This window comes from Drosophila rhopaloa, unplaced genomic scaffold, assembly GCF_018152115.1.
Source record: "Drosophila rhopaloa isolate 14029-0021.01 unplaced genomic scaffold, ASM1815211v1 contig_3, whole genome shotgun sequence".
NCBI lineage: Eukaryota > Metazoa > Arthropoda > Insecta > Diptera > Drosophilidae > Drosophila > Drosophila rhopaloa.
This window is the reverse complement of record NW_025335123.1, coordinates 12,720,748-12,736,359: the sequence shown is the minus strand read 5'-3', so window position 1 is coordinate 12,736,359 and position 15,612 is coordinate 12,720,748. Positions and strand designations below refer to the sequence as shown.

The 15,612-nt window shown below is 38.3% G+C and overlaps 1 protein-coding gene across 4 annotated transcripts in view; it reads right to left on the bottom strand.

Moving 5' to 3' along the window:
* The window catches only part of LOC108049843 (innexin shaking-B), a 161,840-nt gene that overhangs the window by 27,651 nt on the left and 118,577 nt on the right, over positions 1 to 15,612 (bottom strand). For 3 of the 4 annotated variants that reach the window (XM_017131176.2, XM_017131178.2, XM_017131179.2), the window contains one exon: positions 10,024 to 10,180. In XM_017131176.2, coding sequence (XP_016986665.1) covers positions 10,024 to 10,180 — 157 coding nt within the window. Of the gene's footprint in view, positions 1 to 7,382; positions 7,401 to 10,023; positions 10,181 to 15,612 lie in introns of those variants that run through there. The other variant, XM_017131182.2, reaches the window with a different exon arrangement.

Below are 15,612 nucleotides of genomic sequence, written 5' to 3'. Positions count from 1 at the left end.
TCGTGTCCTGTGCTTTTGGCGTGTTTCACTTTTAGCTGTTTTTGCTGTCTTTTTGAAAATTGCTTAACATTTTGTTTGGCATGAAGATTCGCATTGCGCATTGTATTTTTTTGCTGTTTTAGTTTTAAGGTGATTTTGGTGAGAGGCAGAGGCAGATTTTTGCATTACGTTCACAATTGGCACAGTATAGATATATAATTTATTTTGGTTTGGTTGGCGTGAGTTCTGTTGGGATGTTGGGTCCAAATTGGCAGAGTTTTAACATTTGAATTAGCAGAGGTCAATCTTTAAGTGAGGCATTTACTTTTGGATTTCTGGGTGTTTTTTTCTCAGATAGATATTTGGTTTTTCTTTTGGCTTGGCACTTTCCAGGGTTTGGACTCGGGTTCAAACACACACTATACAAAAAAAACACATCTCATATCAACGACAGAGAGGGCAAAAGATAGACAGGGAGAGAGAGAAAGAGCGAGACAGAGAGAGAGTGGGGCAGAGAGAGATAGGGATAGTGAGCTGTGGAAAGAGACATAACGATGATCTTTAGAAGGCGTAAATCAAAAGTAAAAGTAAGGAAAACCATAAAGCGAAAGTGTCTATGTAACGAAATCGAAACGAGCAAAGAAAATGGGAAATGCGCGCACACATAAAACAGAAACAGGCCAGGGGGATGATTTTTCCGGGGGGAGGCTACAGTGCGGACCATGCAGCTAGGCCCAGTCCTCTTGGACTCATATTTAAGTAAGTCCCACTTGTCTTGTTGCTTATATTTCCAAGGACCTCTTTTCTTGAAGTTTAAAGGAGCAATCAAAGCTGTAGAATTTAATTACCATGACCATTGTTTGGTCCATTGATTTCTATGGCCTGGTAGGGGGGTTTTGCTCCATTGTCTTACTTCAAAATTCCCATTACCGGTGAGAGATTTCCTCCTATTGTTCCACAAGAAATTCGTAGCCTCTGCCCAAGATCCCCGAATAACCGGCCTACACCCCCGGCACGCACTGTACACCGATCCCTCGCCTGAGGAAAGGCACGGTCCAAAATCCTTTGACCAACCCAATCTGGCCGAGTGCACCCTTGGGTTATAATGGAATTCAGCCCAAGTGGATGAACGACGACGACTGCTTCCATCCCCTTTCGTGCTGGTGTAAGTAGCATGTGTAATAAGTATCATGTGCGCTGGACTGACTTACTCAGGCCTGATTAACGAAATGAGGGCCAGAAGACTGCGACTGCGACTCCGGGCCTCCGACACTCCGACTCCTCACCGACTGACTGACTTATGCCCAGTAACCATAACAATGAATTTTATGCCCCCTTTCGCCAATCGCCCAGCCCCACCCCCAACCCCAACCCCAACCCCCAAACTCAACCCCCCTTTTCGCCTACTGGTAACTGCCACTGACTGTCGACTGTTGGTGCCACTGCTGCTGCACAGAGAGAAAAGCTACTCCCTTGTTTGACTTTAATTAACATTAAATATATAAGAAACAAAAATAAGTTGTGCTTGGAGTTTTGAGCTATTCTAAAGTAGCTCAAATTATTAAATTACTTACTTAAATTCTTAGCATTTAATTGTATTGTTAAGCCAATTACAATGTCAAAAAAACTCAATTTCTGGACTATTAAAATATTTGCTATTTCAAAGATTTTATATGGGTAAAAACAGAGTTTGATAGTTTTTCAGTTGCATAAAATATTTAAAAGATTACTTTTTGGCATCGACTAATACAACAAATGTTTGAAATTTATTGTGTAAGAAATATTTCTTACAAAATAGCTAATGTTTAGTTCCATAGATTAACTATGTTAGGCAATTTAGGCAGGATTTTCTCGCCGTGCAGCCAGCGAATGGGAAGCTCTGTGGCTCCGGCTCGTTTCTGCTATTAGAACAACATTGGCAATATATTTGGGGCAATAAAAATAAGCTTTTGCTACAACAAGGAGGCGACTGCGACTGGCTTTGTATTTGTACTTGCTGGCCGTATTTGTTATTGTTATGGGTGCTGCTCTGCCGCAGTGCTTGCCACTTACGCTTCATTAGGATGCGTCTAAGAACTCTTGCAGCCAGTCAATAATAAATTGAAGCCAGCTCCCAGTCTCTTGGAGCTGGAATTCAGTTCCAGGAGCTCTGTACTCTGTACTCTGTGCTATGAGCTCCAAGTGCCAAGTGCCTGGTGGCAATAAACAAGCAAACAACAAGGACAGATTCACATCAGTGGGCCACGCCCCCTTCCCAAGCCGAACAACCCCCTCCCCTGGTTACACATCATTGGAGTTGACTTTAAATTGGCGACTTAAACGAACAATTGGCCCCGGGAAAATTCAGCAGTGAACTAAACAGAGAACTAAAATAAAAAGAAAATGGTTAGAAATGTGAAAACTAACAACAGGCTTTTCAGGGGTAGTGTTTGGTTTGTTTTGTGTGTGTTTTTTGGGTATCAGTTATCAAGTTTTTGTTTTTTGTTTATTTTTTCAGTCAGCAGGCAGACTGGATGCTTTCACTTATGCAAGATACAAATACAAGGGATTATAGTAAGATATTTATAAATATATATGTATATATATATATATACGGTGTATATGTTTTTATTTTATTTAAGTTGTGTTAAATAAGAGTTGTTTGTGGTGTGTGGGGGAGGGTCAAACCATTTTTAATCGATTTTTGATTTTCAATTCATTCTCCGGCTGATCGACGCTTATTTACACAAGTTCAGGCTTCAGGGGCTAGGGTATATTATGGTCTCATTTTAAGGCTATTTACTGAATTTACTGATGTACAAATTAAACATTTTCAACGTGCCACAACAAAAGCGGAAAAACTGAACAAAAATATAGCTCTACGTGCTCTTCTTTTCTTCTTTTTTTTTTTACAAAAATTGCTTTTAGAGATAGAGAGAGAGATAGAGAGGAGAAAGAGATAGAGATGCATGCTTCACGGGGAATTTTCACAGCCAGGGTTGCCAAGGCTGGCCAACAAAATGCAAACAACAAGGTCAAGCGTGGGCAATCGGCAGCAAAATAAGTGAAATTCTTCAGTGGGATCGCTGCTTACTTATTACTTATACGTATTTATTGTATGGTACATGGGTAGTCATAGGTGTATATCATATAGTGTTCGCAGTATCATACAGTTATAGAGTGGTATCAAAATCAAATACGAAAAAAAGGGTGTCAACTCTGGGTGTTTGCTACTTTGTGTGTTTTATTTTCTTTTTTGTCTCTGTGGCTCAAGTTGCACAAGTATTTAGGATAGTTTGGTATATTTTTGAGTATAGTATATAGTTTAGCTTGGAGTAAATAGTTTCGATTTGGTTAGTATATATGCAGTATATTGGTAGTATACGGTATAGATATGTTCATGTCAACTGTGGGGTTTGCATTGGTTTTGGTTTCGCTTTTGGTACTTATTTTTGGGAATATTTCACACTTTTTCTTTCATTTGATCATATACATTTTTTTTATTCTCGTTTATCGAAATTTCAAAAATAAAAAACAAAATTAAATCTCGATAGTTCTGAACCGAGTGAGTGAGTGAGATACAAAGATACAATGAGCGGGGCACGCTCGGTGGGTGGACATGAAAGAGACAGAGAGAGTGTTGGAGAAAGAGAGAGATATATATATAGAGCGGGACAGAGAGAAAGAGACAAGACGCCTTTGCTGATTTCTACACAGAAATTGCTCGATTGCCAACATATATGCTGCCTGTCCGCTTAGCAGTTGGTATTTTTTTGGTATGGATTATCGGTTTTTGTTAATATATATATCGTATATAGATCGCTTTTTAGTTAACCAAATTTAATACAATTGAATTGTACACACACAGGCGCACGCAACACACGCACACACACAAAAACATTGAAATTAGCATTTTTGAGTTAGAGACAGAGAGTGAGAGAGAAAAAGAGAGAGATGGAGAAGTGGAGAAGAGTATTAGGTATATTCGGTAACTGGTTTTTTTTCTGGTATCTTCTTTGGGGTGGTGTGGTGGGTGGGTTTTTCGGTTGGTGGGGAGTGGTTTGGTTTCGGTCTGGGTTTTCCTCCTCTTCTGCTTCTTTGTCTTCGATGGGTGGTACTTTCTTACGGTTCCAAAAACAAAGAGTTCGCAAAAATGCCAGCCCAAAAAGAATACAGTTGCATACTTTTTGGCTTTTGAACCGGTACTTTTTCTATTTTTTGTGATATTTGTTTATACTTGATTATAGTTATTTGGTATTTAGCTTCAGTTTTTTTTGTTTGGCATTCGACACAAAAAAATCGTTCGTTTACATTTGGCTTCTCTGGTACTTTTTTTTTTTTGGTATTTTTTGCGTTTTCAATCAATTAAAATTGCACATTTTCAACAACATCAACAACGACAACTACTTTTTGGTATTACGAGTAATATTTATTGTTATTTTTTGGTTTTGTTTTTGTTTGTTCCTTTAGATAGATATATAGATATATATATATAGAGGTATATGTATGTAAAGATATGCATATAGATATATATATGTATATATGTATGTATATTGAGTATGGTATATTATAGATATATTTAGTTGAGTACGAGTAGATAGGTATATAGATATATATAGATGGTGTAGAATACGATAGTTGTTGCTTCTGCTCGGCTTAGTTCCATCGATCGCTTATTGGTAATCGAAACGAGAAAACCCAAAAAACAAACGATCACAAACCAATCGATAGAATAATAGAAACTCAATAATGCTTACGATTACGATTACTGGATAAAGAAATAAAGAAACAATTTCGCTTGCTCGCATTTGCTCGGTGATTTATCGATCTTAAGAAAGGAAAATATCGAAATTAAAAGATTAATACAATATACGTCTACACCGATATATACGTACAACTGATTACACATACACATACAGACAAGCATACACATACACAATGCGACATACTTATGTTTGGTTTAGTTACCTACACACATATACGCTCTGGTACAATTCATTAATCGATAAATGAAACAACCGTTAAAACGTGGGCATCAATAGATCTGATATGATAGCTATTTAAGTTTCACTGGCTATTTGTATTAGAATTTAAATAAATAAATTATCGAAATAATCGATTAATAGTTGGTGATCGACAATTTCTAAATAAAAAAGTGTGTCATGAAGCGGTAAAATTAAATTGCAGAGTGTATAATTTCGCAAAATGAGTTTAACATTATTTTATTCGATTCTAGAGCATATATGTGCGTTGATATATATCTGGCTTAGTTGGTAGTTAAAGTAGTTTGCACTTGATATTACGAATACGGATACAATACCACAAATGCCGCAATACGAGATAGATATTGATTGATTACGATACGTTACAGTATATGGTTGGGTATTATCACCGCTTGCTTGCTTACTGAGATCTGCCGATCGAAACATTTCCGTGTACGTTACGCTCAAGTTACTACGGGGAAATCCGGCAAACAATACAACAAATTATACAGTTGGTACAGTACGAGTAGCATTATGGGTATAGATACGAGTATGCATATTATAGAACACAAGAGACTGCAATTGATTGAGTTGATGCGTACAGTTTACGGCTTAAGACACGTGCAAGTTGTAGCTTTATTATTTTTTATTGGGATGTTGGGTTCGGTTGTCGGTATTGTAGGGGGTTATTTTGGGGGCTTTAACTACTTGATTGGGGCGGGGCAGCAGAAAGAACGGGGTTGGTGAGAGAACTGAGGGCGTTACTGGAACAAAAAAGATCGTTTCAAATTAAAAGCTTATTCTGGGGGTGTGCGCGGTGTGGAGTCAACAAATTTTTGGTTGGGAATCATAGGGCACTTTTGCTTTCTGTTTTTCTTATCAAATTTCGAGAAAGGTTAGGGTTATTTATCTAGACTTTAGGTACGGGGCTCAGAGAGAGAGAGAGAGTTAAATAGAGAAAGAGAGAGACGGAGAGAGCGGCAAAGAGAGAGATACAGAGGGGTTTTGTTTTTGGTTCTTGGCGATAATTGATCCACATGGAAGGATTGTTTCAAGTTTGCTCAATTTCAAGTTTGCTTTTATGTGTTTCGTTTTAATTTTTTTTTTTACGTCTTTTAGTCGCGTTCGATTTTTGGCAAAATATATATATATATATATTTACACAGAACACCATATACGCGGCAATAGAGCTATTGAAAAGGGTATCTTTGGTTTTCAGACTTGCAGTCTTCATCGGGATCCTCACATCCGCCTGCTCTGCGATAGCATTTGGGTACAGTTATCGATTGCTTCGATTGCATTTGGTTGACCTACTTAATTAGTTACATACGCATAAATAGTCATCGTTATTGATAGATGTGGAAAATCATAATTGTAATCAACTGAAAAAGTTAACCTTGGCTGATCGTTTTCTTCGTTTTCTTGCCAGCTTTTCGTTGTCGTTATGTTTATCGTGATTGTTTATCGGTTATCGCCAGGCACTCGCAACACTTTACTATACTTTTACAAAGTCTGCGTGTGTATGTGTGTCTGTAACTGTGTGAGTGTGTCATAGTTACTAAAGAGAGACAGAGATATATCGAAATAGAGAAAGAGAGAGAGAGAAGGAGACACAAGTAGGGTTAGGGCGTAGAAATCGATACAAACTTCATTTTGTATTAAATTTGATTTGGCTTTCAGCTTGACCATTTCATATTTTTTCGTTTTTCGTAACAAATTGTTATTATTTTAATTTTTACGTAGACGTTGACAGCATATTTTGTGGTGGCAGGCGAGCAATCTGTTATCGTCGGGTTAAGGTTTTGGTTATCGTTTTTTTTTTTTTCGGCGCGGTGCGGCTGCGTTTTTGATAAAATATCGATTATTCATTTTGGAATTTGCATCCCCTGATTTGTTCTGTTTTTGTTCTGGGTTTATCTGTTCTTTAACCTGGAATCCTGTAATCGCGCTCTACTAGACTTAAAATCGCTACAAAATAAAGAAAAGAGATAAATAGAGAGACAGAAGGAGACGGATAGAGTTGACAAAGCCAAAGCAAAGTTAAGAAAACGTGAACCGAAAAAATGTTTTAACTAACATTGGGCATGGGGAATTGGGATTAAAAATCATAATTCATTAACGAATACAATGAAAACGATAGATCAAAAAGCATAATTTGAGCTAATCAACTACAGTATAATTATATATTTATATATATGCAATATTTATAAGCAAAAACAAGGCGCAGATCAAGTGTGGTTTGAAAAAAAGAGAGACAAATAGAGTAAGAGACGGGGCGGGCGGGACTGGTGAGAGAGACAGAGAGAGCAATAGGTCCCTATGAGGGAGCTCGATAGAGAAACCGAGCTGAAGTTCGATACTTTCGATAGTCATTGGGGAGCGGGTGGAGAGTGGTTGGTGAGTTTTTAAAATGAGTACTAGAATTGCTTGATTTGTAATTACCATTTTCTATCACTTTGCTCTTGGCGGGGGGTGGGGATGGATGGGCGTGGCCGCGTGGGCGGCACCGCACACACACGCACGCACACACACACACCGCCAGCAGTGGTTCAGAGCCAGACTATCGGCTATCGATAATTGTTATCGCCGCCGCCGCCGCTTGCGTTGAGATCGCTTTTGATTTCGTTTTCGGGATATCGCTATTAATTCGATTTCGGGATATCGCTATTCATTCGATTGACAGCTGATTCGTTGATCGGTTTATTGCTTATCGGTTATCGTTAATCGATGAATTGATTTGGTTTGTTTGTTCAGTCGCACAAGCTAAGGCCACCTTTTCACGAGTTGCCCTGTTTTCGTTTGATTTTACGATTAGATATTTTTTGATTTTGGGTTTTTTTTTACATGTTTTAGTTGCTCTGTGGTGCTAAGTTATCGCGCGTCACGTTTCGTTTTCGATTTTTGGTTTTGATTCGGTTTTGCAGTTCGCTTGTAAATATTTTTTGTTATATACTTGGATATATACGTGGCTATATGTACATACGAGTTATCACATTCGTTAGCATTATTCGATCGTAGTTCATAGTTCTTGCTTGAAATTCACCGCATCTGGCACCGATGCCCATTATTACTGCCGCACTCTCAACTGTCTCTGATTTTGTTCGCCGCTGTTTTTGTACCAGGTAACCTTCTCTTCTGGGCAGGATCTGATCTGGAACTGGAACTGGTGCTGGTACTGGCACTGGCACTGGCACTGGCACTGCTAGTGGTACTGATAGTGGTGGAACTGCAGCAGGCTATTGAATTTGGCCAAAGGACCTCAGCTTCCCCAGCTGCTGTTGCGGCTGCCTCGTCTGCTGCCTCCTTGTCGTTATCGGTTATCGATATGGCGTTGTTGTTTCCGCTTCCGGTTATCGCTGCCGGCTCTGGGTTGTCGCTGGGCAGGGTTGTCAGGGTTGCCTCATAGCCGCCGCTGCCGTTTCCGTATCCGTTTCCGCTGTAGTCGACCTTCACGTGGCGGGCACATTCGATTTTTAGTTCGTTTCATTTCGGTTTTAGAGGTTCGTTCGGTATAGAATATATAAAGCATTTTGTTTGGGTTTTAATTACATAGATCGTCTCAAAACCCTATATAAAACTTCTTCGGAGCAAGGGGCTTTCAGGGGCTAAGAGTTATGTAAGAGTGTTTAGTTTGTGTTCAGAGTTCTTAGGTATAAACACGCACACAATCGGGGGAGTTCTTGAGATAGAGCTTAACTGAAAAATCGCTTAAAAATTTTGTTTTTTAAAAAAACACAAACAAACACACAAACAGCGAGAGGGAGACAGACATAGATACAGTAACGATTACGGTAATATTCATAGACTTCATAGACATATAAGCTAATCAATAATTTACACAGCCGATTACAAACAATAATCAAATTCAACACAGAAAGAGACGCAATCAGAGTGACAGAGAGAAAGAGAGAGAGATAGAGAGAGAGGTAGAGACAGAGACATGTATATTTTGTGTGTGTGTGTGTTGGAAAGAGAGAGATAGTCCGAGAGAGATAGAGCGATGGGAATATGTTGGATGGACAATGGTTATTAATGGACAATGGGCTCAGAATGGCTCTCAATGAGAATTTGCAACGCCCGAAAGAGACGGCAATAGAGGGGGCGAGAAAGAGACGTCATCATCTTTTGTCCCGCCGCTGTTTTTTTCATGTTGAAAATAATCCTACTTGATGAATGTTTTGCATATTAATTTCATTTTTTCTGCGTTCTTTTTCTCTGGTTTTAGATGACCTTTTCTTGTGAATGTTCATTTGGTTTTTTTGTTTTCTTGTTTTTTTGTCTTTTGTTGTGATCTTTTGAAGGAATGTGCTCACGGTAAGTACATTATTACGAGTATTGTTATTCTGGTTGTTGTTACTTTCATTTGCATTTCGCTTTATTGTTATCATCTAGGGGCCGGGTTATATGGAATGGCAATGGTTAAAAAGTCATGGCCACTAAACTCAAAACACAAACGAAATGAATGGTGGGGGAAAAGTAAAAGTAAAGTGGTGGGACGAGTATTACTTTTGACTGGAATGGAATGGTCTGGGCTTGGTATTTCTTTTCGCATTGTTACTCGACGATGGTTATATGGGGTTGGTCCCCCAAATTACGACGGTCCACAGGCATTTGTCGAGCTCCGAAGTTTACACATGGGATAAATCGGGTTTTCTTATTGTCTTTTTTTTTTCTTTTTTTTTTTTGAGGAGGGGGGGTCAGTATATAGTGTAAGATACATTTGATACTCTCGGCTTATTTGTCTTTCGTATTTGGTATTTAGTTGGCTCATTAGTTACGCTTATAAGAGTGGTAGTAGTAGAGTAGTAGTATAAATAAATAGGTAGTAGAAGGTAGTGGTAACATATTCGATTTGCTTTTGCTTTGCGTTTTCGTTTTGCGGTTTTTTTTGTTCGATTTGTGACTCAAATCGATTTGGTTTTAGAGATATAATTGGTTTGATTTAGAGTTTGAGTTCGAGTTGAGTTGTAGTAGTAGAGTAGAGTATGGTATGGTATAATCAATCAATCAACCAAAGGCGGTATAAAAGTAGAGCAAGTTCACATGGATTAGTACGGTTGTTACAAAGGAAGTGGACACTCACCGATGATCTACTCACTTGCATAAACGCATAGACGCCGCGTAAAAACTCCATATTTTGCTGCTCTTGAGAACCCTTTTTGGTTGTGCGTTGGGCCCGACTTATATACTGCTTAACGGTGTCCGCAACAAGATGTGGCTTTAGTTTGCGTGATAGAACCCTGCAAAAATTCGGATAGGTCAGATCGGGAAAAGAGAGTTCTCCAAATGGGTAATGATATATTCGAAAAATTATTGTATAGCTTAAACGGTTTGACCTTATAATATCCAATAATTCCATAACTTGAACCACCATCTGCCACCAAAATTAGTTCGGTTTAAAAAGACTTCGAGTTATAGAACCATTTATTCTCATGATAGTTTCTAGTTATTCATATTGTATTATCAAGTTGACAAGTGCTTTGTGACGGTTTTCTAGCTCGAAAAGTGCGACGCTGCGGTGGCATGTAGGTTATTGTTGGTCGAGGTCACCACCTGCCACCCGCCACACGCCACCCGCCGCTTTTCCACCCACCGCCCCCACACTTTTCCACCTCGCCACTTGGCCCTCGGCTCGCAACCAAATTGAAGCGCTAAGCAAATTGTCACTTGAGAGGTGCTCGCTTTCCTCATCTGCTAAACGGAAACACTTTCCCCAGTCTTTGTGCTAATTGGCCACACTTAGTGGCCCACCCACTTTTCCGCTTTTCCGACTCTCCACTATATATAGTATATGTGTACTATATACATATATGTGTATATAGTATGTCGTGTGTGTGTGTGTGTGTGTGTGGGCCATGAAAATATGCGCAAAGGATAGTGCTGCCTGGATGGTTGGAATTTTTGTGCTGGCTAATTGAAATCCTCCTCGACTGACGACTTTACGCATTTTGTGTGAATTGACAAAGCAGATTACGCTTATCGTTTAATTGCCCCCAGCAACAGGGAAACATTCCCATCTTCATCTCCATTTTCATCTCTGTCTGAGTTCTCATCTACAATTTCCATCCGAGCTACCATCTACATCTATCTGCTTCATGTCCTGGCACACACTCACGCATAATTCCAGTTTTTATTAGCCAAGCTTTTAAGCTGTGACTAACCAGAGAAACGGAGATTGCGATTTGTATGGAGAGAAATGGGTTTCCACTTTGGCTGCATTTAAGGTTTTTCAAAAGCTGGATTTCAGACATTTTTAGGACTTGTTGTTGATGTTTTTCCAACTTGATCTTCAATATATTTATTGTCGTTTCAAAAACCCAATTCATATATCAAAAATTTGTAATTATTTTATTAAATGGCTAGCAAAACGAAACATTAATTTAAATTTATATAACTTCTCAAAATGTAACTTCAATGCAGTAAAGGTTTTCTCAATAACAACATTCGTAATCATGCAAGAGTTGAAAAAGCCTAATTATTTCTTAGAAGAAGCTCAAATTTTTCCCAATGTACTTCTGGCATCCAGGACGATGGCAGTTGGCTGATAAGACTGAGGCTTCATTTACTACTCTATTGACTTAAGCAGCCGACAGCAGAAGCGAGCGCAGATTTTCTGTGATTTTCCCCACTTTTCTGTGGATTAGCAAAGCATTTAATTGGATTCCCATGTGAGCACAAAGGCAGAAGACCCCCCCCCAACAGAAAATAAAAATAAAGAAAGAATATATTGCAAACACCAAGGGGCAAAATCTGCGGAATTTAATTCTTGAAAAATGCAAAAATGAATTCTTTCTAATTCCGCATATTCCCCGGGCAAAAAGCGGCGAAAAAGACTAAACTAATAAAGTTGGCTCTGGGCGGCCTGCCAACGCGCATTTCCGTTTCCGGTGTGCTCCTAATTTATTATTAATGAAAAAAGAAGGAAGAAGGGAAGGCGGGGCACAACTGCTCGCTGATTACTTTTGCGTGGAACATACACGAATTTCGCGTTGCTTTTCGACTTTTGGACGCGACTTCTCTGCATATTGACCCTCGGGGTCGAATAAATTCGAGTACAAAGGCAGTGGGCGGGGGGCGTGGCAAGTTCCATCTTGGCTGCCGAAATTGAAAATACTTAAAATGGCATCGGGCAAACCAAATTTTCAACTTGTCCTTCGACCTTATCGACTTGGCCAGCGGGGTATATCTGTTTGAATGGGCTTTCGATGTATTTAAAATGTATGTTGAAATATAACAAGGATTTTAAAGAATACAGCATTATTAGAGACTTGAAATGATTGGCAGCAACATTTTTAAATATGAAATATATATATGAATGCCAAGAGTATGTTCAATTTTATAATCACGTTAATAATACTATGATTTTTTAACAAATCGAATGTTTAAAAAACCTTTTTAAAGACTATATTAATACATTTCCTCAGGTATTTCCAAGTCGACTGTTTTTGATTGCACCTTTTCAACTTTTTGTCACTGCCTTCGGCATTTCATTACAATTCCAAATCGCGTAAGGACACAGATTCCTTCCTTTTTTTTTGTGTTATTGAAATTATTTGACCTTTCGGCTGAGGGGCACAAGCTTTTAATTTATTATTATTTTCTTAACCGCATTCACCTTCTGCTTGGGCGTACCGTCCCGCCCTCCAGAATTTCTTTGGTTTTTTCGGCGGTTTTCGGTTTGTTTTTCCCCGGCTTTTGTTTTGTTTTCCCGGCTGACAGGCGTAACAGAAATGTTAAATTGCGAAAAATAAATCTTGAAATTGACTTTGTGCAGGGTTTGGTTTGCTTTGGTCCCAGCCGCCTTTATATATATGTATTTTTTTTTCGGTTTTTGTTTTATTTATTTTGTGCTTTTTTCACAAACTGTCGCCTTTTTGAGTTGCTGCTGACAGCGTGAAAATCGAGATAAATGTGTTTTCACTTTCCCATTCCACTTGCTATCGCTTGTTGGCGGTTAAAAGAACAGTTTATTCAACTTGAAAGAGAAAAGTAAATCGAAAAAAAAGGTAAAGGTGTAGACATTTTATTTAAAGATTGATATCAGTTAGACTTTCAAGGGGAAAGTCGGTTGGCATGTGTATGACACTCAATTCATAAATATGAAAGCGAAGTGACAAAATTATCAGGAACATATTTCTCATTGCCATTCAACAGTTATGAAGGGCTAATTTTTATCGGATTTTTTTTCTTATATATTGAGTATAATGGAAAACATTCTCTGAAAAATGAATAAATGACAACTGGGTTAGCAGATATTTCTCTTTTTATTGTAAATTTCTTTGTGAAAAACGCACAGCCAAATTGCAACTTTAATATTTTTCTTTGTGAAATAATTGCTGTGAATATTAATTTGAATTTTGGGTGCTTCATCAACTATTGGATAAAAATTGAGGAAAAAAAAGTGGTGAGCAGAAGCCACATAAATACGATATTTATTCTACCATATAATTTCCTTCTCAAAGTGCGGTACTTTAACGATGTAAATGTGATATATTTACTGTACACAGCCAGTTAATTTGTTTTCCGATTTCATGAAACATGAAACGGTCTTATTTTGGTTCTCAAAATGACAAACATGCGAAATACTTTTTATAATAAATGCTTTTTCAGCTTTGGTCTCAAATTTCCATTGGCTGTAGACCGCCCCCAAAAACGCTTCACATACTGCAGGCATTGCATAATGCAACGAGTGAAGCAGCTGCCGTTACTGAATCGGAATCTGAATCAGAATCCGAATCCGAATCTGTCATAAAGTCGCAATCAAATTTGGAGCATGGCTGGCCTAGGGAAATAACAGGGAATAACAAGAGATTGTCTGGTTATTTTACAGCCGCAGCCAATTCACTTTTGCCATCTGACAGCCGAAGCAATGGAATTGCAAATTTCCCAGCTGCAAAGGGGTTGCGATGTGGCTTTTTCCCGATGAAGCCAGCTAATCTGTGGCTCAGGTTGAAGAAGCACGTCATGTCGGTTAAATTTAAATATAATTGGCAAAATCGTGCCTTTTAAAAGTTTTATAAAATAATGAATAATATGAGAAATTAGTTATCTTGTTCAGAAAACTAATTGACATGCAAAATAACCTTAATTTGAACTTAGTATCGTTAGCATGGTCACATAAAAAACAATTGAACTGGTCACACTGAAAACGTATATGTTTGTATCCTTTAAGAAACACTATGATTCCAATTAGTTTAAGTTTTCTCAAACATATCATCACGTACCGTTGGTAGTTGTTAGTTAATCCCTCTCTGATTTTAATATTTCAATATTGAACATTGTCAAAAAATATTTAGAACAAAATACAAATATCTTTGAGGAATAAAGCCGCGAATGTCGATTCTCTAGCGATGCGGTGACTACTAACCGATAATTATGCACTTGCAGACATTTTTCGCGAGTCAAGAAGCAAAAGCAGCGCAGTTGCAACAGTTAATAAGAGAAAATACAAGAATAGAGGAAAATGCGAAGGGAAATGCAGGGGAGTCCCTAAGTATGCAACAATAAAATATTCTCGTGCATGTCAATGACAGAAAAAAGGGACACTAAAACATACATACGATATGGCCACAAACCATTAGATTGCTCATTTCAGATTTTATTTTCTTTCCCCTCTCATATTATACATATTTTATTTTACTCGCTTGCCGTTCTTGTCAGCGTAATAAGCGCAATTAGCAAGAGGACACTGGGTGGAAAATGGTGGGAGAAAATAGTTGGGGAAAAGCCACTTGAGCATGCAATGAGAGAACAAATTAAAAGGCAAGTGCAAGTCAAGTGGGGACAGAAATACAGTATACATAAAGCCAGATAAGTCTTCGCGATAATCCAGTCATCAAATAAATAATTAAGGAAAACAAAGAAAGTAATATTAAATAAGATAAGTGCCTTCGAACTGATTGCGTTAATTAATTTGCTTGTTTTTCTGACCGCAATGTTCGTTTATCTCCATTGAAAACTGTTATAATTGAAAAGACCCTACATGGCCACTTGGCAACCTTCGGGTTATTTCGAAAACTTTGACAACCCTGCTCATATCCCACCTCCCCCGTTTAATTCCACAACCCACCTATTTCTAGGTCCTTTGTTGCGGCGAGTCCTTCAAGATTGCCTCCTTGCGGTCCTATAATTGCTCCTGTTAACCGCCGCCAATTAAATTGCATGGAAAGCGGGGCCAGAAACAGCCAATGCCAAAATAATTGTGCATAATTCCGTTTTGCATTTTACATCCACAGAGCCCCCGCTTGCATACGTTTTCTATGACCATGTATCTACCGATTAGGTAAATATATTAAATTAAAATGGGGCCACATTGCAATCATTAGCATAATAAATCAGCGATCATTTTACTAAACCCAAAGAGGGGAAAAACTTAGACTAAGTGTGACACATATTTTTTAGATTGTTATTAAAGTACAAAAATAAACCTATTATTAGGAATTAAGTTGTTATGAAGAAATGTTTCTAAACACAGTGCAGTGCATTCATGTTGAATTTGAATGGCAATTTTGTAGTGCATTCAATCCTCGTGCTTGTTTTCAGTATTCTGATGTCGTTTTCCCTGGCCATAAATTTCGATTGCGACTTTTTGCGCAATTTTCTGCCCTTTGTTTGCTGTTAATTAGACCACACAACCTGTCAATCTCCCAGCCAACCACCGAACCACCGAACC